This window comes from Scylla paramamosain, chromosome 18 (assembly GCF_035594125.1).
Source record: "Scylla paramamosain isolate STU-SP2022 chromosome 18, ASM3559412v1, whole genome shotgun sequence".
Classification (NCBI taxonomy): domain Eukaryota; kingdom Metazoa; phylum Arthropoda; class Malacostraca; order Decapoda; family Portunidae; genus Scylla; species Scylla paramamosain.
In genome coordinates, this window is record NC_087168.1 from 8,234,062 (window position 1) to 8,257,467 (window position 23,406).

Below are 23,406 nucleotides of genomic sequence, written 5' to 3' on the forward strand. Positions count from 1 at the left end.
GGATTTCCTGTGGAGAGACTTGTGAGAGGAAAGTGAGAAGAGAGAGATGATCACTTCCCATGTAAGGTCTGATGGAGAAGGAAGCATTCTTGAAGAGGGGGTCTCAAGAAAGAGGTCCAAGACAGAGGCTGCTGCAGTGTGGGGATGGAACCCAGTATGCAGGCTAGGGGGGCTGAGCAAAGATAGGTGGAGCAGGTCAAGCAAGGCCTGGAAGAGGGGATTGCCAGAGGTGTTGCAATGGTGAAGAGGCAGGGTAGGTTTGCAGCAGTCATGTTGGGCATTAAAATTCCCCATGGGAACTGCTGGAGATGGGAGGGAAGAGAAGTAGTGTGTGAATTCCTCACCTCCCTCAGATTTGTAAAAGATGGTCACCATAAGCTATCCACCACAGAGCTAAATCCTGGCTGCTATGATTGCCAGATGACCACCTTGCCAATGGGGAAGGGTTAGGGGTGATTAAATAAGCCTCCCCCTGAACATGAGAAGGTCCCCTTCACCCCACCCTCAGCATCAGTCCTGGCAGAGGATGGTGTATCCTGGGAAGGCTAGTGAGAGGTGAGGTGGGAGCCAGATCTCACATATGCTAATTACCAAAGATAAAGTGTCATGCAGGTAAGTCTGGAGTTATTGGATTTTACAGAGAAGGGACTGGGCATTCCACAGGAGGAAGGTTAGGGTCATTATGGGAAGAGAGAAGTTAGGATCTTGGAGAGTGGGCCATACCTGAAGATGTTGGTGAGAGGTGTGCCTTGCTGGTAGAGGTGGTATCCAGTCCAAAGGTCAGTTATGATAGTGTGCATGTTGGTGGTGGAGGTTTGAGCCTTTGTTGTGGATCTGGGGCTTGTAGAGCTGAGAGGAGGATGGGATGTGAATGTGGAGTGTCAGGCAGGCTTGACAGGAGTGTGCTGAGGGACACAGAAAGGTTGGTAGTTGGCAGGAGAAGGGTGGTGGATTTCTACCTCCACTGTAATGAGTATAAACTCACCTTCCTTAGCAGTAGGTACTGGGGTTGGTGGAGGAGCTTGTGGCACTGGCCAGTTGCACGGCTTGGAAACAGCTTGGAGATTTAGGTAGGGATGGAATCTCTCACTTTGAAATGTAACCATCTCCCTATAGCAATGCATGGCAGACAGTGGAGAGGAAGCCAAGTCACCTTTATTACCTCACCACCATCCAAAATCTGCAATCCAGCCTGAATGTCTGCAAGGGTGATGTCTTTCGTGACTGGCCCCACCTTTGCATAGTTGTAGTCACTGTCATCCCTGTCAGCTCTCTTGCTAGTGACCTTTGACTCACTGAGACTGAAAGTGGAATACTGTAGGAGGGGCACCCTGGGGATGTTATGGGCCCATACCTCTACAATCAGAGATGAGCTGTTGCCAAGTGAGCAAGTTTCCCCTTCCAAGATGCACTTACTGAAAGGAGACTTGTGGATGGTATAAGAAACCTTTGCAAGATAGATGAATAATCTCTTGCCTTCCTTGTTGCACAGAAAGAAGTCATCACATACTGGTCAGGAGCTTGTATTAGCTGTCTTAAGAAATACAAAATGGCAACTTTAGAGAGAGGATAATCTTGATTCTTAGCTGAGAGAAAAAGATGCCTTGGACAAGAGGCACTCCATGTTCTATAAAGGTACCAACAAAGAGCTCGAACAGGGCAGAGAAGACATTCACAGCAGCAGAAAGACTCGTGAGGATGAACTCCCTTGGAAGTGGATTAGTAGGAGTTCCTGTCTTTGCCATGAACTCTGTAAGGAAAGCAAGCACTACTGCCCCTGTTGGGTGATAGTGCCAGACAGAGATTGCAATTTACTTACTCTTTTGGTTGTTGCCAAAGCCACCAGGAAAAGAGTCTTCTGAGTTGTGTACCTGAGAGAAGACCTGTCCATTGGCTCAAAAGGAGTGATGAGCAGAGAGCATAAGACCACGTCAACATTCTAGGGGGGCAGTCTGTTGATCAGTCTTTGGACTTGGCAGTTGCAAGCCCTAATGATATTCTGTAGCACTTGATTATTGAGAGGTCATATCCTTTCAAGCAAAAAACACTGTTAAGCATTGCTTAGTAGTTTTTAATAGCAGAGATCAGAAGGTGACAGTCTTCATGCAGATGGAGAAGAAAGTCTGCAATCTTTTGACTTGATGGCCTTGACTGTGTATGACCTTCATGTCTGCACCACCCACGGTAACTCTTCCATTTAGACTGATAATTCTTAATAGTTTAATGTCATCTAGAGCCTGCAAGAACTTCTCAACTCTTCTGGAATAGTCTTTATGGCAGAGGATTCACTTGATAGTCTCCAAGCAGATAGCCAAAGAGCACGGAGACTTGTGAAACTGGTGGAAATGAGGTTACCGTAGTAGGTCCTTGCATGTCAGGAGTAGGTGAGGAGCAGTGATGGTCATCTGCAGCAGATCAGGGAACCACTCTTTGCATGACCAGAATGATGCAATTAAGATGAGGGTCATCCCTTGACAAGGAGCTTCCTGATTGCCTGAAAAGAAGGAAAGGCATACAGTTTCATGTGATCCCAATTGAAGAGGAAGGCATCTGTTATGATGGCTGTAGTATTCTTGAATGGAGAGATGAATGCTGTAATCCTGTAGTTCTGGCTAGTGATGAATAAATGTATGAGAGGTCTGCCTCACAGTTTCCACAGGGCTTGACAGACTTCTTGGTGCAATGTCCACTCCATGGAGATAACCTGGTGTCTCCTGTTGAGGGAATCTGCCACCACATTGTGAGTCCCATTTTTTAACTGAGTCTGATGGTGACAGACTTGTCTTCTGCCAGATGCAGAATCCACTGCATCTTGTTGAGCTTCAAAGAGTGAGTCCCTCCCTGATGAGCCAGATATGCAAGAGTTGTTGTTTTGTGCATTGCAAACTTCCCCCCGGACCAGAGTCCACCCATGGTGTGGTACAGGAGAGAGCAGCCCTATCCCTCTGTGGATGCATCTATGTACAACAGAAAATCAAAAGATGCCTTGTGGAGATCCTGGCCAGTGAGAAGGATGGACTCCTGTGCCCACCATTGGAAATCCAAGAGAATGTCGGGGATCCAACTTATGCGAGTGCTGTCGTCTTGCACAGCGGTGGACCACTGAGAGTGGGGATGAAACTGTAAGCTTCTCATAGTTGAGCTGGGACCAAATAAATGAGTGAAGCCATGTGGTTGAGCAAGGACAGCCACTCCTTGATGGTTGAGTATTGTAAATCCATGAAAACTCAGAGAAGAGCTAGAAGATTGTCCACTTGAGCCTGTGTTGGAAAAGCCTTCAAAAGAGGTAACCAAATGTCCACTCCCAAGACCATCCTCTAGGCCATCTGTAAAAGGAACTTATTCAAATTGATGCACACCCAGACACAACTAAAGCAGCACCTGTGTTGAGTCGTGTGCCTCCTGCTGTGACTGCCAGGAGAAGCCAGTCATTGAGGTGTTGAAGTAGGAAAATGGCCTTTATGTGCAAACCCAACAAAATGGAAGCCATGATCTTGGTGAACACCTGGGGTGCTGTAGAAAGGCTGAAGCACAGCACCCTGAACTGAAGTGCCTGACCCTTCCAACTGAATCTGAGATATTGACAGCTTAGAGGGTGTATTGACACCTGCAGATAAGCATCCTTCAGGTTGACTGACGCCATCCAGTTACCTCACCTGACAGAAGCCAGAACAGTTCTCACTCTCTTCATCCAGAACTTCGTGGTGGAGATGTGGCAGTTGAGGAAGGAGAGGTTGATGACCAAATGAAACCCCCACCCCACAACATCTTGGGATCCACAGACATATGGCTGTAGAACTCTGGAGTCAAGGGAACTTCCTCTACTGTACACTTGTCAATGAGGGCTGTGACCTCCACCTCCAAGGCTTTGCCTTGCTCTGAACCTGGCAAGTAGGAAACCAACTGCAGAGGAACTTGAGACAATGGAGGGGAGGAGTGAAAAGGAATCCTATATCCCTCATGGAGGACCTGGAGTGCCCACTCCTCTGCCCCCAAGTTCCCCTATGTGTTAAGATGCTGAGCGAGCCAGACTCAAGTCCTAAGTCGTGGGAAAACCTGGGAAAACAAGTACCAGGCTTTCTCACACCTTGGCCCATGGTTGTTTAGTGATCGATGGTGCTTCTGGCTGACAGGTGTCCTTTCCCATATGAAAGCTTGTTGGTTGTTCCAGGCTACTCTCTTTGTGCCCTCTTGGCCTATATTGCCATACAAAAGCTGTATGAAAACTTGTTGGTTCATGCCCCAAGCTACTCTCCTGCCCTCTTGGTTTACCACTTGTGCTTTACTAGGCACCATTGGCATTGTGGGAGTTAGACTGGTACTAACCAGACACTCTGTGTGAGGCAACCAATAAGCTGGAAGGGAATTCAAGTTGGCAATACAAGTTTGCAACTGATAGAGATCATATCTGAGAACATATTCTGCAGTGATGAGCTGCAGAATTGTCTCTCCGAAGGGGAGAACTAAGCCTGCTTGAGAAACTGAGTCATGGGGAGCAACCAAACTCACTGACAACATTCCATCTGCTTGCACTCTTGCTCTAAGCCTTTGTTGCCCTCTTTAGACTGGCTCCACCACTGCTGGATCCCAATCCTCACACTCCTCACACCTAGCGTCACTGGAACAATAAACTCGATATGCAATATGTACAGAATGTAGGTTGTGGGAGACGCTAGGCATCAGTCTGGAGCATCCTGGGTTGTTACAGGATCTCTTTGTAGAGCCAAAGTGAGGAGCTGCTGGCCCAACAGGTTGGAAAGCCAATTGAAAAGTGTTAACCTCCATGGTGTCCAACAAGGAGCTGCTACACTCCTCTCTAGTGGTGCCTGAATTGAAGACCCCGAAGGCTTCCTCAATGCCATAATCTAACAAAGTAGCAAAACACTGAATGGACTGTAAAAACACACTGGAGAGAAGATGCAGTGTGTTGACAGTACTGTCTATCAGCAGAGAATGGTGGGTGTTGTGGATGTGGGGTGTGCAGGGCTGCTGTACAGAGCAACAACGCAATGTGCAAGGGGGGGTGTTGATTTGGTTATCTGCTGACAAACACAAAAAAGATGATATTTGTTGCCTAGATAGAAGGAACAGGTATTATGTAAAACAAACAAAAAGATATCCATGTAGTTGCTGTGGCTGAGGTGTGGTTGATATTTCTGCTAATTCCATTCTGTGCATGGGATGTGGGAAGTGATGTCACAAGAGATGCTCGGGGATGAGAATGTAAATGAAACATAAGAAAACTACAGGTGCCATGCATGTGAGAGAGGAGACTAAGGACAGAGAGGGGAAGAGACACTAAAAGTGGATGAAAATACAGTACCCTCTTGAATTTTGCTTGCTTTCTTCCGAAGGCATGGTGCTAAATTTGAGGATCACAAAACTTGGACTTTAGAAAACACTGAAAAAAACAGATTTTTTCTGTCTGCATGGCCTAGACCTGTGTGAATCTGTGTGTTTAGTCCTCAGATCCAACATGATAGTTCTGTGGTGCAGCACCATCACATCTAAAATTGTGTGAGTGTATTTTTTGTCCTCACATGTAGAGTGATGTGATGGTGCAGCACCATCACATCTACTACAGTAGTGATACAACTCTCATTTGTATGTGTGTTATTCTTGTGGTGTGGTGACGCTGTCACTGGGCTTCCTCTTGCTTTCTCTCACATGCGAGCTGGCATAACTTCTGTTGTGGCTAACAAGTGGTTTATTCACTTAATAAAGAATTTATAAGCTCAGGTTTATGAACTGTACACATAATTACTTATAAAATACATAGTATGTGTACATATTTTTAGTATCTATGACACTAATGGTAGGAATGTGTGACCCATATGTGACAAAAGTGCAAAACTTGATGAAGTAATGCACAAAAGTGGGGATGGTAAGAATTTAGGACTCAGGATGAAACTCAAGGATTAAAAACAGCAGCTATGTAGAAAAGAATAAAATATAGAGAGCTAGTAAGCTTGCTAGTCAACAGAAGAAATATTGTGCATTTGTGAGACTGGTGAAGTTGTATGATGCTGAAACATTAATTTAATATGATTAAACAAGATGATTGGAGGATGTTGAGTGGGGTTTGTGAGGTGAGAAGAGAAAGTATAATAGGAAAGGATGAGGTGTGAAGTGGAGGATGTGATGAATGTGCTTAGGAGTTACAGACTGAGGTAATATAAGCAAGGTGAAGAAGAAGAGTGTTGGAATTGGGGATTGCTGAAAGATGACCAGTGGGATAACCAAAGAAGACCTAGAGACAGTATATGGAAATGGTGATGTACAATGCACTGGCCTTGCCCAAAGCCACAAAAGATATATGGATTATGATAAGTGACAGAAGAGTTATGCAGCAACTAATATTCAAAATATTTAAATGTATTTCTTGATGTTATATGAAATTGGCTTTTACCCATATATGGCAAACAGTCTTAATAATATTTAGTCACTAACTTATGTCATAGGTTAACACACATGGGATGAGTGGTGGGAATTCTGACCTACTCAGAGGATGGCAAGGTATGGAAATTTCCACCCTCCTCTCTCCTGCCAAGATTTGTACTAAGTGATGTAATTATTGTGTCTTGTGGCTGATGGCAATCCTTCTTCATTTCCCTTAACTGCCAGTGCACAACTGACCATAGAAATGGAGGGACACACTGATGACTATTTCCCTGTGTCTGGATGCATGGATGAAAGGAGAAAGCTTAAGGTTCACTGCACCTTCTTTCCTCTTATTGGGAAGTCCACGAGTCTACCAGTAAGAAACCTTGAATGAGAATGGTATCATAAGATATCTTTTTGAAATGCATGTTGTGTGGTTGGCTGGGGTGTGGCATCAGGTAAGGTGTGAGAATAAGTCCAAGGTCAACTCAGGGTGTGGCATCAGGTGAGGTAGAACAAGTGCAAGTCCGCCATGTCCAAAAGAAGTACCTCTTCCCAGCTATCTCAGCCGTGCTACAACTGAAGGACTTTCAGTTTGTTTTATTGTGTATAGGAAAGATTGGCAGTGAAAAAACACTATGAACATTTTTGTCTGAATTTACCACACAAGCCATTGGTGAAAATGCAGCACATGCTTTGCAAGGATGCATTTATCATCTAGCCTGCTCTTTAGAGGTTAAAGCTGATAAGAAAGCAGGTCTATGGGATTTGCTTTTTGATTAGAATTAGCTTATTCAGTAAGAAATATACAAATTTAATTCGAATGAAGACAATTCATAGTTTTATGACATTTCAGGATCCAACCAGAGACATTGTACTACGTAAGGCAGTGCAAGAGGCTTGTCATGCCATCTCCATGGAAGTCCAGCACCGCAGAAAGACCTATACATTTGTTGCCAGGTAATTATTAAAGATAGTGTTCAGGACAGATGATATCTGCAAAGATGATGGCCATGAATAAAAATGTCTTGACTAGGGAAGAAAATTTTATGGAAGGAGCTAAATGTGAGAAAAATGGAAAAAGATACATAATGTTGGGAAGCCATTGCATAGAGTCAAGATGGAAATGAATAGGATTCATATATATATATATATATATATATATATATATATATATATATATATATATATATATATATATATATATATATATATATATATATATATATATATATATATATATATATATATATATATATATATATATATATATATATATATATATATATATATATATATATATATATGGTGATACCTTGACTTATGGGTGCCCAAACTTACAAGTTTTTTTTGAGATATGAGCTGTTGCTTGGTTGATTTTTGCTTTGAGTTCCAAGCCAGAATCCAAGATACAAGGGAGCTTCAGTTACTGAGCCACTAGTTAGCACAGTGAGTGCCACAACATATGTCCAGCATTCCTCATCTCACTCATTCACTTCACATGTTTATAATTATACAATATTTTTTTTTATTTATAAATACTTTTTCTTACAGTAAACCCTTGTTATAACAAACACATAGGGAGAGAAGGGGAAAGAGAGAGAGAGAGAGAGAGAGAGAGAGAGAGAGAGAGAGAGAGAGAGAGAGAGAGAAAGAAAGATTTAATAAACATCTATAGAATGATAAATGGTATGGAAAATGTGGACAAAAAATGTTTTATAAATTTAGACACAGAGTACAAGGGGACACAGTAAGAAGCTGAGGAAAGTTAACTGTAGAAGAGACATCAAGAAGTATAGTTTTCCTCATAGAAGTGTGAACAAATGGAAGAAACTCAGTGAAGATCTTGTCAATGCCGTAACTTTCCATACTTTTAAGACTAAACTGGATAGATATAGAGACAGGATACTGTGAGATTACTCCCCTCCCATAAACCACAACTAGGTAAATACAACTGGGTAAATACACACACACACACACACACACACACACACACACACACACACACACACACACACACACACACACACACACACACACACACACACACACACACACAGGCGCTCCTAAAAATCCGGCCATCTACATTGCTGAGAGCTGTCCTAGTGGAAATACAGAGGTGAGAGTTCATATTGGTTTTACTCGTTGCTGTCCCATCTCCAAAAGTGTTTTGTAGAAAGCAGTTAAATTGTTATAATGAGCAGTGAAGAGGGAGCTACTTTGGTCCCCACTGTTGTTTACACCAATTGGGACCATCCCGAAGGCAAGACTCTCTGTCTTGACTTCTTGGGATTTGGGGAAGAGCACCGAAGGGTCGGGGAAGCAATGATGAAAAGGAGAATTATCACACAGGAAACCAAAATGAAGGATAGATTTAACAAGATTGAGAAGATGGTTGAAATTTTGATCACCAAGAAGGGGGTGTGGAAAGGTGCATACAACGAAAAAAATGAAAAGAAACCAATGGAATATGAAGGCAAAGTGGAAGAGTTAAACATAAAACAGGAAAATTGGAAGAAAGAACAAGAGGAAGAAAAGATCAATTTTAGGAAATTTGCGGAGGAACAAACCAAGGCAAATGACAAAAAGTTAACAGAAAAAGTTGTTCAAGTTATAAAACAGAAAGAAAACTTGATGAGGGACACTGTGGATAAGAAAAAAAAAGCTGTTGTGGTATTCAGCCTCAAGGAAGAGTGTACACCTCATTGGATTGAAAGAGAAAATGAAAAGATATGTGTGGAAAAAGAGCTGACTGGAGAGATCGAAGAAATTAAAAGATTGGGTAGATATACTGACTGTGGACAGTGTCCTATGAAAATAAGGTTTAGGTCACAAGTGGCAGCTGAAGAAACACTGAGTAAATCCTGGAAACTGGGCAAGGTGAAAGAATATAAACAAGTGTGGATAAAAAAAGATAGAACCAGAGAAGAGAGAGATACTATAAATGAACTAAGAAAAGAAGCAAATGAAAAAACGGAAGACTATCAGAGGTGGAGAAAAACAGTTCTTTTGGAGGGTCATGGACATGAGGTCAAGAAAGTGGTACAGGAGGGAAGTGAATGCAGAAAGTAAAGACTCAAAGTAGCACACACGAACATAAATGGACTAATGTTGGCAGTGTTGGAACTAGAAGACTATTTCAAAGAGGAGAAACCAGACATCATGGAAATTGTTGAAACTAAATTGGTAAGTGGATATATTAAATATTGGTGAAGGAAAATACAATGTCTGGATGAGAAATAGAAAGAATAAATGGGGAGGAGTTGTGATGCTTCTAGTTAGGAAGGATTTATTAGTGGAATCTGTCACATATGGGGTGGAGGATGCAGAAGTATTGAAAATAAGCTTAAGACAGAATATGGGATGATACCGTAACGTTGTGGTGACTTATGTTCCTCCCTATTTCAACTCTTGGAGAGAAGATGGATATAAGAAAATACTTGAGGATACAAGGACATGTTTGGCAGAGGTGCTTGAGGAAAATGACGATATACTCCTGATGGATGACTTTAACTGTAAAAAGATATCTTGGGAGAATTGGGCCACAGAAGGAAGTGAGTCATCATGGGGGAACAAGCTACAAGACCTGGCTATTGAAAATTTCCTGACACAATGGGTTACAGATGACACAAGATTTGGGGGAAATGAAGCAGAAGAGATTGGGCTTGATTACACTAGGAAAAAGGAGGGGAAGAGGTGATTTGATAGCAATATATAGAATATTGGAAGGAATGGAAAAGTTGGACAGAGAAGACCTCTTGATACCAGATACGAGAGACACAGGAGGACATAGAAAGAAATTGAAAAGGAGTGTTTGCAGAAGAGACATCAAGAAACATAGCTTCCCACACAGAAGTGTAACAGTGTGGAATCAACTTAAGGATGAGACTGTGCAAAGACAATTCATAAATTTAAAGAAATTCTAGATAAAAGTCGATATGGAGACGGGATTAGTGTGGCTCTTGTCCTGTATTTCACAAATAGGTAAATACTACTAGGTAAATACACACACATGAAGCAATCATATGATACTAGAAATAGTACCACAGGAGAAAAAAGTGTTGCACAGAAAAGAACAATGCAGAAATGGGAGACAGAGCCATGGTAAGGCAAACTTTGCAGAACTTAATAAATTTTATGGAAAAATTAACTGGAAAGAGCTATTTGAAGGTAAGGTAGTGCAAGAAAAATATGAGATATTTTTGAGCAAGTATGGAGAGGGGGTGCAACAGTTTGTGCCAAGTAATAAAGTGAAAATTAGGAAACATGAATGATATAATGCCAGATGTGTAGATGCAAAAAAGAAAAAGCACAGGGCATGGAAGAAAATTGAGACAACTGAGCAGAAATATTAGGGAAGAATACAGAAAGGCAAGGAATGAATATAGTAAAATAAGAAGAGAAGAAGAAAGAAACTTTGAAAGTAACATATTAAGAAAATGAAAGGAAGTATCCAAACTCTTCTACAGATATGTAAACCGGAAAATCAGACATAAGTATGGCGTAAACAAGTTAAAAAGGGAAGGAAGAATTTATGAAACCACTGAGATGAATGAACTAATGAGAGTTTTCAATCTGTGTTTACAAAGGAAATCAAATTTGTGGCACCAAAAATGTTATCACAGAATGAAGGAATACAGGAGATGCAAGTAAAGAGACAAGAAATCAATAAACTACTGGAAGAGCTGGATGTTAGAAAAGCTATGGGACCTGATCAAATAAATGGGTGGATATTAAAAGAATGCAGAGAACAAATGGAAGAACCCATACGGGATACAATTAACAGCTCACTGAGAGAAGGAAAAGTTCCAAGGGAATGGAAAAAAGGTAACGTAGTGCTAATATACAAAGGGGAAATAAAATGAAACCATTAAATTATAGACCAGTGTCTCCAACAAGTATTGTAAGCAAACTTTGTGAAATAGTAATTAAAGACAGATGGGTGGAATATTTAGAAGATGAAAAGATAATAACAGAAAAGCAATTTAGTTTCAGAAAGGGAGATCCTGTGTCAGAAATCTACTGAGCTTCTATACGAGAGTAATAGATGGAGTACAAGAGAGGGACAGATGGGTTGATGTGGTATACTTGGATCTCAAAAAAGCATTCGATAAAAATTCCCCACAAAACCCTTGTGTAGAAGCTAGAGAATGAAGGGCAGCTAAAGGGAGCAACACTGAGATGGATGGAGGATTAGTTACAAGGGAGAGGAATGAGAAGAGTAACGCTAAATCAAGTTGGTGCGGAGTGACAAGTGGGATATTACAAGGATCTGTGTTGGCACCTGTTGTGTTTCAAATATATGAAAATGATATGACAGAGGATATAAATAGTTATATAAACCTGTTTGCTGATGATGCAAAAATAATGAAAATAATAAAGGATGAAATTGACTGTAAGGAGTTACAAAAGGAATGACAGGAGTTACATGCATGGAACCAAAGATAGAAACTAGAATTTAATGCCAGAAAATGCCATGTGTTGGAAAAAGTAAAAAAAAGACTTTCATGGAATTACAAAACGGGAGGAGAAATAATAACAAAAATGTAATGAAAAATATTTGGGAGTAATGATTCAGGACACACTATCACTTCTCCTTGGAGGCACTTAAATGGGATATTTGTCTCTACAGACAGCTTGCTAACAAACATTACGGTGGCATTTAACTATTTATATAAAGATATGATGAAGAAAATTATAACAAGCATGATATGACCTAAATTGGAATATGCAGCAGTAGTTTGGGCTCCACTGGAAAAAAATGATATATGAAAACTGGAAAGAATACGGGGGATAGTGATGAAGATGGTAGCAGAAGCTATGAAGAAAAACTTGAAGGGATGGGATTACCAACACTACAAGAGAGAAGAGAAAGAGGAGACCTGATAACAATGTACAAACTAGTAAACAATATAGAAAGTATAGATAGAAATGACTTGGTATTACAGATGGAGAAGGGAGAGAGATAGACGAAATATAAAAAAGAGAGGATGTTCAAGCTACATCAAGATATGCAGCTTCCTGTATAGAACTATTGAAATCTGAAATGATTTGAAGGAAGAGGTGGTTGTGGCAAACAGTGTACACACATTTGAAGAGAAACTGGATAAATATGGTTATGGAAATTGGACAAAATGAGTTTTGGCTCATGCCCTGTACAATACAAGTAGGTAAATACAACTAGGTTGTTTACCTAGTTGTGCCTTATGGGAAAAGAGCTATGCTCGTGCTGTCCCATCTCCATATCTTTTAATATCCAACTTAGCCTTGAATCCATGTATACTTTCTGCATTTACTATCTCCTCATCCAGACTATTCCATACATCAATACTTCTATATGGGAAACTATACTTTTTGACGTCTCTTCTACAAGCACTCCTCTTTAGTCTCTTTCCATGTCCTCTAGTGTCCCCTGTATCCCAGACCATTAAGTCGCTCTGGTCCACCTCCTCTACTCCCTCATATGCTTTATATATCACAATCAAGTCTCCCCTTTCTCTCCTCTTTTCCAGCGTTGGTAGATGTAGCCTTTCCAGTCTCTCTTCATATGACAAGTCCCTGATACTTTGTACCATCTTCGTAGCTGCTCTCTGAACTCTCTCCAACTTCCTTATATCCTTTTTCTTGTATGGTAACCACACTACTGCTGCATATTCTAGTCTAGGTCTTATCAGCAACACAATCATCTTCTTGACCATCTCTTCATCCATATATGCAAAGGCCTGCCTTATTCTTCTCAACAAGTTATAGGTTTCTCCCGTAATTTTGCTAATGTGTCTCTCCGGGATCAGGTTCCCAGTTACTGTAACACTGAGATCCTTTCCTCTTCTGCTCCACTCAACCTTACACCATTCAACACATAATTTTCTTTTACTCTTCTTGTACTTTTTCCAAATTCTATTACCTTACACTTCTTTAAATTAAATTCCATTTCCCATCTATAACTCCACTCTGATATCTTGTTCACGTCTTCTTGTAACGTTCCACAGTCCTCTGCACTCTCAACTTTCTTCAGCAACTTTGCATCATCTGCAAAAAGGCTTATGTAGCTGTTCACACTCTCCATCATATCATTTATATAGACTGCAAACATGATTGGTGCAAGTACTGAGCCTTGGGGTACTACACTTATGACTTCCCTCCATGATGATTTTTTAACTTTTACCACCATTCTCATTTCTCTGTTTGTCAAGAAATGTTCCATCCACTTCAGCAGGCCCCCCCTTAGCCCACCATTATGCTTCAACTTCCACAACAATTTCCTGTGTGGCACTTTATCAAAAGCCTTCTTCAGGTCTAAATAAACACAATCAGCCCATCCATCTCTTTCTTGCATTATATCCACCACTCTAGAATAAAAACTCAGTAAGTTTGTAACACATGATCTCCCTCTCCTAAATCCAAATTGTTGCTTTATTATCACTTCATTTCCTTCTAGGTACTGCATCCATTTATCTTTCACCAGTCTTTCACACATTTTGCACACCACACTTGTTAGAGACACAGGTCTATAATTTAAGGGCTCCTCTTTACTACCACCTTTGTAGATTGGCACTATGTTGGCTCTCTTCCATTCAACTGGGACTCTGCTTTCAATTAGGAAGCTTTCAGTAATATTATGTATCACCCATGTCAACTGCTGATTGCACTCTTTTAATATCCATCCTGACACTCCATCAGGTCCAGGGGCCTTCCTAATGTGTAGTCCCTCCATCTGTTTCTGGACATCTTCTTCAGTCACTTGGATTTTCTCCAGACCCATTTCTTCACTCATCTCACTCTGCCACACAAATGTTTTCTCTTTTGTGAATACTGATTGAAAACTCCTGTTCATTATCTCTGCCAATTCAACTGGATCCTCACACATTTGACCATTCACCTTCAATCTGTTTATTCCATCTCTATTTTTCATTTTGCTGTTCACATATCTGAAGAATAGTTTTGGTTCCTCTTTGCATTTGTCCATAACATCTTTCTCATAATTTTTCCTTTCTTCTCTAATAACCCTTACATATTCATTTCTTGTAGTTGTGTAGTTTTGCATATTTTTCCTCCGCCATCTATTCCATACCATTTCCCTCTCCTCCCTAGCTATTTCACATCTATTATACCAGTCATTGTTATATCTTCTCCTTGTCTCTACTTTTGGTACATATCTTCTACTTCTTTTGCACATTACTTGCTGTGATAAGTGTACTCCAGTCTGCTTCACCAAAGTATCTCCTCATTTGTTCAAAATTTGACTTACTTTGACTTGACTTTGATTTGATTAAATCTTTCACTTTTATAATCTTCACATCTACTTTCCTCTCTTTTTTCTTTAATACAAAACCTTATCATGACATGGTCACTTTTTCCTAGTGGACAACTATAGTTCATGTCTTCTATAATATCTGTTTCTTTTGATAATACCAAGTCAAGTCTTGATGGCTCCTCTCCTCCTCTGTATCTAGTGTTTTCCTCAACCCACTGTGTCATAATATTGTTCATTGCCAGTTTCAGAATCTTATCTCCCCATGAGTCTTCTCCTCCTCTTGTGTTCCATTCCTCCCAATTTATCTCTACAATTAAAATCTCACATTATAACAATTTTGTTGTTTTCTTTAATTTTCTTTACAAGCCATTCTTTTGTCTCACTCAGCAACTCTTCATCTTGTCTATTCCAGGTCTTTGTTTTTGGTGGGACATACACCACTGTGACATATCGTAATCCTCTTCTTCCATTTATTAGTTGTAAGTTTTGGCCTTCCACCAAGCCTTCTGCCTTTTCCACATTCTCCACCCTGATACCCTTCTTAACAAGCATCATCACTCCACCTCCTCCTTTTCTACATCTGTTTCTTATCCACATACTCGTATTGTACTTTTCCCCTCCTAAATTTGGTGTTTCTGAATCTCTTAGTTTAGTTTCTACCATTGCCATGATGTCTGGTTTATTTGCTTTTATAAATTCATTCACTTCATCCATCACTGAAACAAAACCATCCACATTAGTGTACTCCACTGTCCATGTCCCTCCCTCTCTTACAGCTGTGCCTCTGCACCCTTCACTCTTCGCATGTACCACTTCCTCAACCTTAGGTCCATTATTCTCCAGAAAAAAAGTTCCCTTTCCTCTTGTGTTCTCTGTTCATTCCTTTCTTTTGCTTCACTTCTCAATTCATTAAGTTTCTTCCTTTCCTCCTCATTCATTTCTCTTCTAATCCTGACTTATTTAAACTCATTACTTTTGGCTAGCTTCTGCGCATTTGCCAATGTTTCTTTAGCTGCTGTTTGGGATTTTAGTTTGATTTTCAATGGTCTACCTTTTCCTTGATTGTATTTACCAATCCTGTACACCTCCTCTGTTTCATCTTCCAGCTTTGTATCCCCTTTGTTTATCACACTCAGTACTAATTGAGCTGTTTTTCTTTGTTCTGCTTCTCTTTTATACCAATTTTCTATCTCATTTTCTTCCAGGCCAAAGAACATTACTTACGCTCTTCTTTTTATCTACAGTGTCTCTTACCAGGTTTTCCTTTTTCTTTATTACCTTTATAACCTCTTTAGTCAAGTCCTTCACTACTTTTGTATAACTCTTTTTTTCTCCAACTCCTCGCACTTATTTACGGTCTTTCTGCCATTTCCTTAACTTGTTCTTGGCTTTCCTTAATTTGCTTATCCCTGTTTTTCTCTTGTACTTCAATCTTTTTCATCCTTTCCTCCAGCATATTCATTTGTATTGCTCTAGCCTTTATCGTTTTATCCATCATTCCCATTTTCATTTCCAGCATTCTAATTTGGTTTTCCTTATCATGTATCTCTTACACACACAGAGAGAGAGAGAGAGAGAGAGAGAGAGAGAGAGAGAGAGAGAGAGAGAGAGAGTGTTGCATCATTGGCCATTGTCAAGATCATTCACTGACTCACAATGCCACAATTCCTTTCTCAAATATGTGGTTGACTGTTTGTCAGCCAACTTTCCAGCATTTTATAACCTAGGATGTTCATAAATTAAAGCAAGCATTCAGTAATTTTGAAATATGCTGTAATTTGCTGTTTTGTAAAATAAAATGAATGTTTGATATGATAGCCTTAAAATTGTTATACCCGAAATTTGGTAAACAGAGGTTTGTTATATCAACAAAAACAAGTAACAAAAAGATTGGGGTGGATTTTTGGGGGGCTGTAATGGATTAATGGCATTTCATTTCATTTCATTGGGGAAGATCGGTTTGACATACGAGAAAATTGAGTTACAAGCTCTGTCATGGAACAAATTAAACTCAAAAGTCAAGGTACCACTAATATATATATATATATATATATATATATATATATATATATATATATATATATATATATATATATATATATATATATATATATATATATATATATAAAGAAAACTTTATGGAAACTATAGAAATTAAAAAGGTTCATATATATATATATATATATATATATATATATATATATATATATATATATATATATATATATATATATATATATGAACCTTTTTAATTTCTATAGTTTTCATAAAGTTTTCTTTCCAAGGTGTGAAAATATGAATTAGTGCATCCCTTTAGACAGTCTACAAAGAATTATGATCCCTCGCAAAGTAACACATGTTGATAATGGTGTTAAGTCTTGAATACAGTTTGATTTCAAGGCTTAAATGTTTTATCGTATTTAATTGAAAAGTTAGATGTTCATTATAATTAGGAGCATTAAATATTTCAGAATCTTAAAGTCCTTATACACCTGTAGTAACCCAGCTTCTCATTATTCTCTTTTCACAATCGCTAGAGGCACAAGTCCCTCCCTCATGGTAGAGCGTGGTGGGCTCTGGATGCTATCCCCATTGGGTGGCAGTGTTCCAAGGTGTGGTAGAGGGTTTGATGTTGTTTTGGTGACTTGATAAACACTGCCAGACACCTGACTCTCCTAGACAGTGGTCTACCCTTCATTTGTTACTGCTAATCCCTTGAGTCCCTCACCCAGGCCATCTCTCTCTCTCTCTCTCTCTCTCTCTCTCTCTCTCTCTCTCTCTCTCTCTCTCTCTCTCTCTCTCTCTCTCTCTCTCTCTCTCTCTCTCTCTCTCTCTCTCTCTCTCTCTCTCTCTCTCTCTCTCTCTCTCTCTCTCTCTCTCTGTTAAAAAATTATATATATATATATATATATATATATATATATATATATATATATATATATATATATATATATATATATATATATATATATATATATTTATATATATATATATATATATATATATATATATATATATATATATATATATATATATATATATATATATATATATATATATATATATATATATATATATATATTATAATTTACCTTTTAATTTCATTGAGAAAAATCAATAATATAAATATCTGTTCTGTGTCATCAGAGAGTGCAGCCAGTCCCTTCTGCCTCACCCTGCTCTACCCTGTTGCCACCGGTCACTTTTCCTTACCTTTTATTTCCTTGTTTATTTCTTTTCCTTCTTTCTTTTTTGTATCTCTGCTCTTTCTCCAGACATCCCTCCTCTCTCTCTCTCTCTCTCTCTCTCTCTCTCTCTCTCTCTCTCTCTCTCTCTCTCTCTCTCTCTCTCTCTCTCTCTCTCTCTCTCTCTCTCTCTCTCTCTCTCTCTCTCTCTCTCTCTGGTTGTTTAGGGCATTAACGCATGTCTCAAGTGAGTGGTGTGACCCACTCAGTGATGTTTCCATTCATTATCGCAATGGTAACATTCTTGAGACATTATAATCACCTAATTCTTGCATTTTATTTTTTTATTTTCAAAGCAGAAAGAAAAAACATGCTGGTCAGGTATTACAATTTATGGATAAAACACCATGTTAGCAATGCAAAGCATGTTTGACCTGTCGTCAAGGACCTATTTTGTTGGTCCAGGGCAAGCTACAGGCCTGGCTGGCTGGGGTTTATGGTCCCACTGGGCATTAATGTTGATCCGGCTGCCTTCTTTCCCATGTTTCAGGTGAGGGGTTGGATGTTTGCAGTCCAGGTGCCCCTAAGCACCTCAAGATGACTAATATGATTCTCTTGGCTGCCCAGAAATTTGCAAGCCAATATATTTCTCACTCTGTGTCTTCTTCTCATCAAGTGCTACTGACTTGCTTTTGTATTTGAGCAATAAGACACTTACTATAGATGGTGAAGGAATAGTTTTCATGTGCTCAAAGCGAATAGTTTGTGTGTTGGTAAAAAAACAGTGAAGCACTGTAAAATGTATGCTTTCCATTAAACACAGCTAACCTGTAGCAGGCCAGAGCGTTGATCTCCTGACGTGCTCCACCCACAGGGAAGGGCTTGTGCCTCTAGTGATCATGAATAGAGTATATTTATGGGTTATGTTAGAGCCACCAAGTCTTTTTACTCACCAACCAGTGCTACTTCACTCTCATTACTCAAGTCAAATTACTGAGTGGTTAGGCCATGGGTTTGAATGGGGTATACCATAAATGCAGCTCCAAAAGTTCTATGATAATTTATTAACCAGTAAATGATTATTGCAACTACACATGCAGGCAAAATGCAATACCTCCACTTTATAACTTATTCCAGTCTTTAAGGTCAACACAAATAGAATCAAGCAAATCATTAATTCTTACTCTAAACAATTAACTACACATTGTTTTAAATAAAATAGTGAACTCCTTTAAAGTCACACATAACCTGGTCCATCAGGTAATACAGTAACGCTCACTCTCCATCACTAAACGTGTTTGAACACAAACAGCATAAAATATTCTGATCACCATATGTAATAAATCCAAGAAAATATCTTAACATAATACAATTGATAGTAAAACACAGGGTCACTGCATGTGAGGGGCTGGTGATCTTCTGGCTTTCCTTACTGAGTCTTGGTCATCCTCTTTTAGAGATTTTGGTGAAACTTTTGCTGTTGCCTTGGACATATCAAAAGCTTTTGATAGAGTCTGGCACAAAGCTCTGATTTCCAAACTTTCCAAAGCTCCAAACTTCCAAAGCTCCAACGATTTCCTACAGCTTCTCTCCTTCTCTGTAACTTCATCTCAAGTTTCCTTTCTGACCGTTCTATTGCTCCTGTGGTAGATGGTCACTGTTCTTCTCCTAAATCTATTAACAGTGGTGTTCCTCAGGGTTCTGTCCTGTCACCCACTCTCTTCTTATTATTTATTAATGATCTAAACCAAACTTCTTGTCCTATCCACTCCTATGCTGATGATACCACCCTGCACTTTTCCACGTCTTTTCATAGACGTCCAACCCTTCAGGAGATAAACATATCACGCAGGGAAGCCACAGAACGCTTGACTTCTGATCTTTCTAAAATTTCCGATTGGGGCAGAGCAAACTTGGTATTGTTCAATGCCTCAAAAACTCAATTCCTCCATCTATCAACTCGACACAACCTTCCAGACAACTATCCCCTCTTCTTCAATGACACAACTGTCCCACTCTTCTACACTGAACATCCTTGGTCTGTCCTTTACTTATAATCTGAACTAGAAATGGAAACTTCACATCTCATCTCTAGCTAAAACAGCTTCTATGAAGTAAGGCGTTCTGAGACATCTCTGCCAGTTTTTCTCACCCCCCCAGCTGCTAACTCTGTACAAGGGCCTTATCCGTCCATGTATGGAGTATGCTTCACATGTCTGGGGGGTTTCACTCATACTGCTCTTCTAGACAGGGTGGAATCAAAAGCTTTTCATCTCATCAACTCCTCTTCTCTAACTGACTGTCTTCAGCCTCTCTCTCACCACCGCAATGTTGCATCTCTAGCTGTCTTCTACCGATATTTTCATGCTAACTGCTCTTCTGATCTTGTTAACTGCATGCCTTTCCTCCTCCCGCGGCCTCGCTGCACAAGACTCTTCTTTTTCTCACCCCTATTCTGTCCACCTCTCTAATGCAAGAGTTAACTAGTACTCTCAATCATTCATCCCTTTCTCTGGTAAACTCTGGAACTCCCTGCCTGCTTCTGTATTTCCACCTTCCTATGACTTGAATTCCTTCAAGAGGGAGGTTTCAAGACACTTATTCATCAATTTTTGATCACTGCTTTGACCCTTTTATGGGACTAGCATTTCAGTGGGCATATTTTTTATTGGATTTTTGTTGCCCTTGGCCAGTGTCCTTTGTACATAAAAAAATAAAAAAATAAAAAATTATTGTTTCTTATGAGCATGAAATAAGTACATGAAACACATGGAAAAACCACAGTATACTTTGACATAACTATAGTCATGACATTAAAGGTACTAGGAAATTTCTATGTACTACTCATGAACATCAAGAAGTAGAAAGCAATCAGCGACCCACCTGTCTTCATGGTTCCACTACCTAAGTGTGCAACACTTGGGCACACTACCCTGCTGTCTCCTGCTCTCTCAGTGTCTGCTATCTGCCTTTGCTTCACCTTATATTCACTTTCAACTGTAGTATTGGTGAGCTATATAGTATATCTATGTTCATATGGTCTATATCTCACTTAAGAAACTCAGGATACTCACTCCTACAAAAGGGTATGGATGTATCTTATGCCCTTCTACTTTGCTAACCACAAGTCATGGAAGGTAGGTGTCAGCATCAACTGTAAGTCACTCATCTGTTTTCAGTATTCTTGTTTCTTAGGTGTTTCCACATTCATTACACTTAGACCTATGAGGGAGTCAGTGAGGGTAGTTTGTTCTCAGCTGTAAGTCATTCAGCTGTTTCCAGTATCCTTGTTTGTGAGGTGATGCTGTTGTTGGTGTTGCTTTCAAGTCACTGAGGGTAGTTTTCAGCTGTTTGCACACTTATCATCCTTATGCCAACAAGGGAGTCGCCACCTACTAAGTCACTCATATATCATGCTGAGACGTTTGCTAAGGAAGGTAGCAGTTTACCAACAGAGTGAGTTTTGTTTTGTGGGACCAAGGCAAAGGAGAGCGACTTCAGTGTCATTTGAACTGTCACTGTTCTTAACATTAACATCAGTGCTTGGGGTCCAAGACACACTTTTTGTCTTGTGGGGCTGAGCTGTCTGGAAGATTACTACACAGGGAAATGGCTGTGGCTTCACCTGCATTGTCGTTAGTGTTGTTACTCTTAAGTACAGAGGTATGGAGGGCTGTGCCAACAGAGATACGAGGAGCTGAGTTGGTGGGAATATCAGTACTACATCATACTTGTATAGTGTGCCTTACAAGCATAGGAAATTTGATTACGATTTGATTCGTACTTCCTTACAGTGTGCAATAGTCTGAGTTGTTGACCTTTTATAACTTTCTTCTGCTGAGCCAGAGGAGACATAAAGTTAATCTTCACATCATTATATATAGAAAGTTTTCTTGCATTTTGATGAGTAGTTTTCTAAATTATCATTGTAGTACAGCAGGATAGTTATACTAAAGATAAAAATTTATGAGCAGGAACTGAGCTTTACAACCTTTGCCAAAATCCAGAGCACAAATGAGGTGCTTTGTTCAGGAAGTTGATAAGCACCACATGTAAAAAACTGAGAAAATAGCATTCAAAGTTTTGCAGTGTTCTTAATGGTATATCTTTGAAAGCAACTATATGATTTTCATGGATTATACATGAAAACATAGCTGAATGGCTTGATTATGAAGTAAGCCCACAAAAATGCTACATTTTATCAGTATTTTGAATGATGAAACAATAGTGTGGCTGTTTCCAATTTGAGTATGATTGCATTCATTAGCATACCTCATTAAAAATCAATAATAAATCAATCCCTTCATGGAATGCAATGAAACTCTTACATAATGCTAAAGAATTGTTGGATATGGCCAACACATAAAAAAAAAATTAGAATCTGTTAGAATGATAGCAGGATAAAACAGAATATAAGTGTACAGTATAACAATAACGGTATAAAAAGAATATTACAAAATTTTCTGCTTCCAGGAAATTGTAATATGATGTACTTACACAAAATTTTGTTCATGTGGGCCTATAGACCTTTGCCTTCACAACTTTACCAGAGTAAAAAAATGGTATATTCTTGACCCAGATTTCTCTGTTTCTTTGCGACATCTTTTGTCCAATTATCAGGATGGTTGGCATGCCAGAGGATGTACAGTGCTACCTTGGGTTATGTCCCTAATCCAATTCATGATCCAGGGTGCAATCTGATTCTGGCGCAAGTCGGATCTTCATTTCCCATTGAAATTTGTGGGAAATTAATTAATTCATTCCAGGGCAAAAAATTAAAAAATTTTCCACTAATACTTACATTGCAACCAAATGGGTATAGAATAGTAGTAATATGAGGTATCTGAAACATAAAGGTCATAAAGTAATGTCACAGTTATGATACATACACTCTCTCTCTCTCTCTCTCTCTCTCTCTCTCTCTCTCTCTCTCTCTCTCTCTCTCTCTCTCTCTCTCTCTCTCTCTCTCTCTCTCTCTCTCTCTCTCTCTCTCTTTTTGACTATGACTCTTTGACAATCCCTGACTCAGAAGTAGTCCCAAGTCACTTGTAGCATCAAGATCAAGATCACTCATATTTTGCAATGATTTCCTTTTTTTCAATGGTTATCACACTTTTCTTCTTCCCATCACTTGCACTATCACTTTTCACTTGCCTAGGAGACATTTTCAGGGTAGAATGATTGTAAAATAAGGTAGGAAGACAAATGGTGGAAATGCTGTGGTGTCACAGGTAGCGCAGGAACAAGTTGGGTTCACGGTTGCATTTTGATACAAAATCTAGGCGTCAGGAAAGGGTGTAAGATGGTTTGGGTGTATACACCAGGGTGGGCATAACCTAAGGTGCCACTGTACTAGGCTGATTGATATCACTGTCAATATCATTCATGATAGCACAAAACACTGTATGCTAATGAAAAAAATGGCAAGATAAGTGTAATACAGGGAAGGTGTGCACACCGTGATGTTTGAATGTGTACTAGAGTGTAGCAGTGCACTCTGTGATTGGCTGATAATCAACCAGACACTATCTGTCAGACAATGTGATTGGTTAGGCATGGCTGCCATTTTTTTTTAATGTAGCATGG

General features: G+C 39.5%; 1 protein-coding gene across 4 annotated transcripts in view; it reads left to right on the forward strand.

The window, feature by feature from the left end:
• The window catches only part of LOC135109075 (uncharacterized protein DDB_G0284459-like), a 169,270-nt gene that overhangs the window by 96,342 nt on the left and 49,522 nt on the right, over nt 1-23,406 (forward strand). For all 4 annotated transcript variants that reach the window (XM_064020116.1, XM_064020113.1, XM_064020114.1 and 1 more), the window contains exon 10: nt 7,238-7,341. In XM_064020116.1, the coding sequence (XP_063876186.1) occupies nt 7,238-7,341 (104 nt within the window). The remainder of the gene's footprint in view (nt 1-7,237; nt 7,342-23,406) is intronic.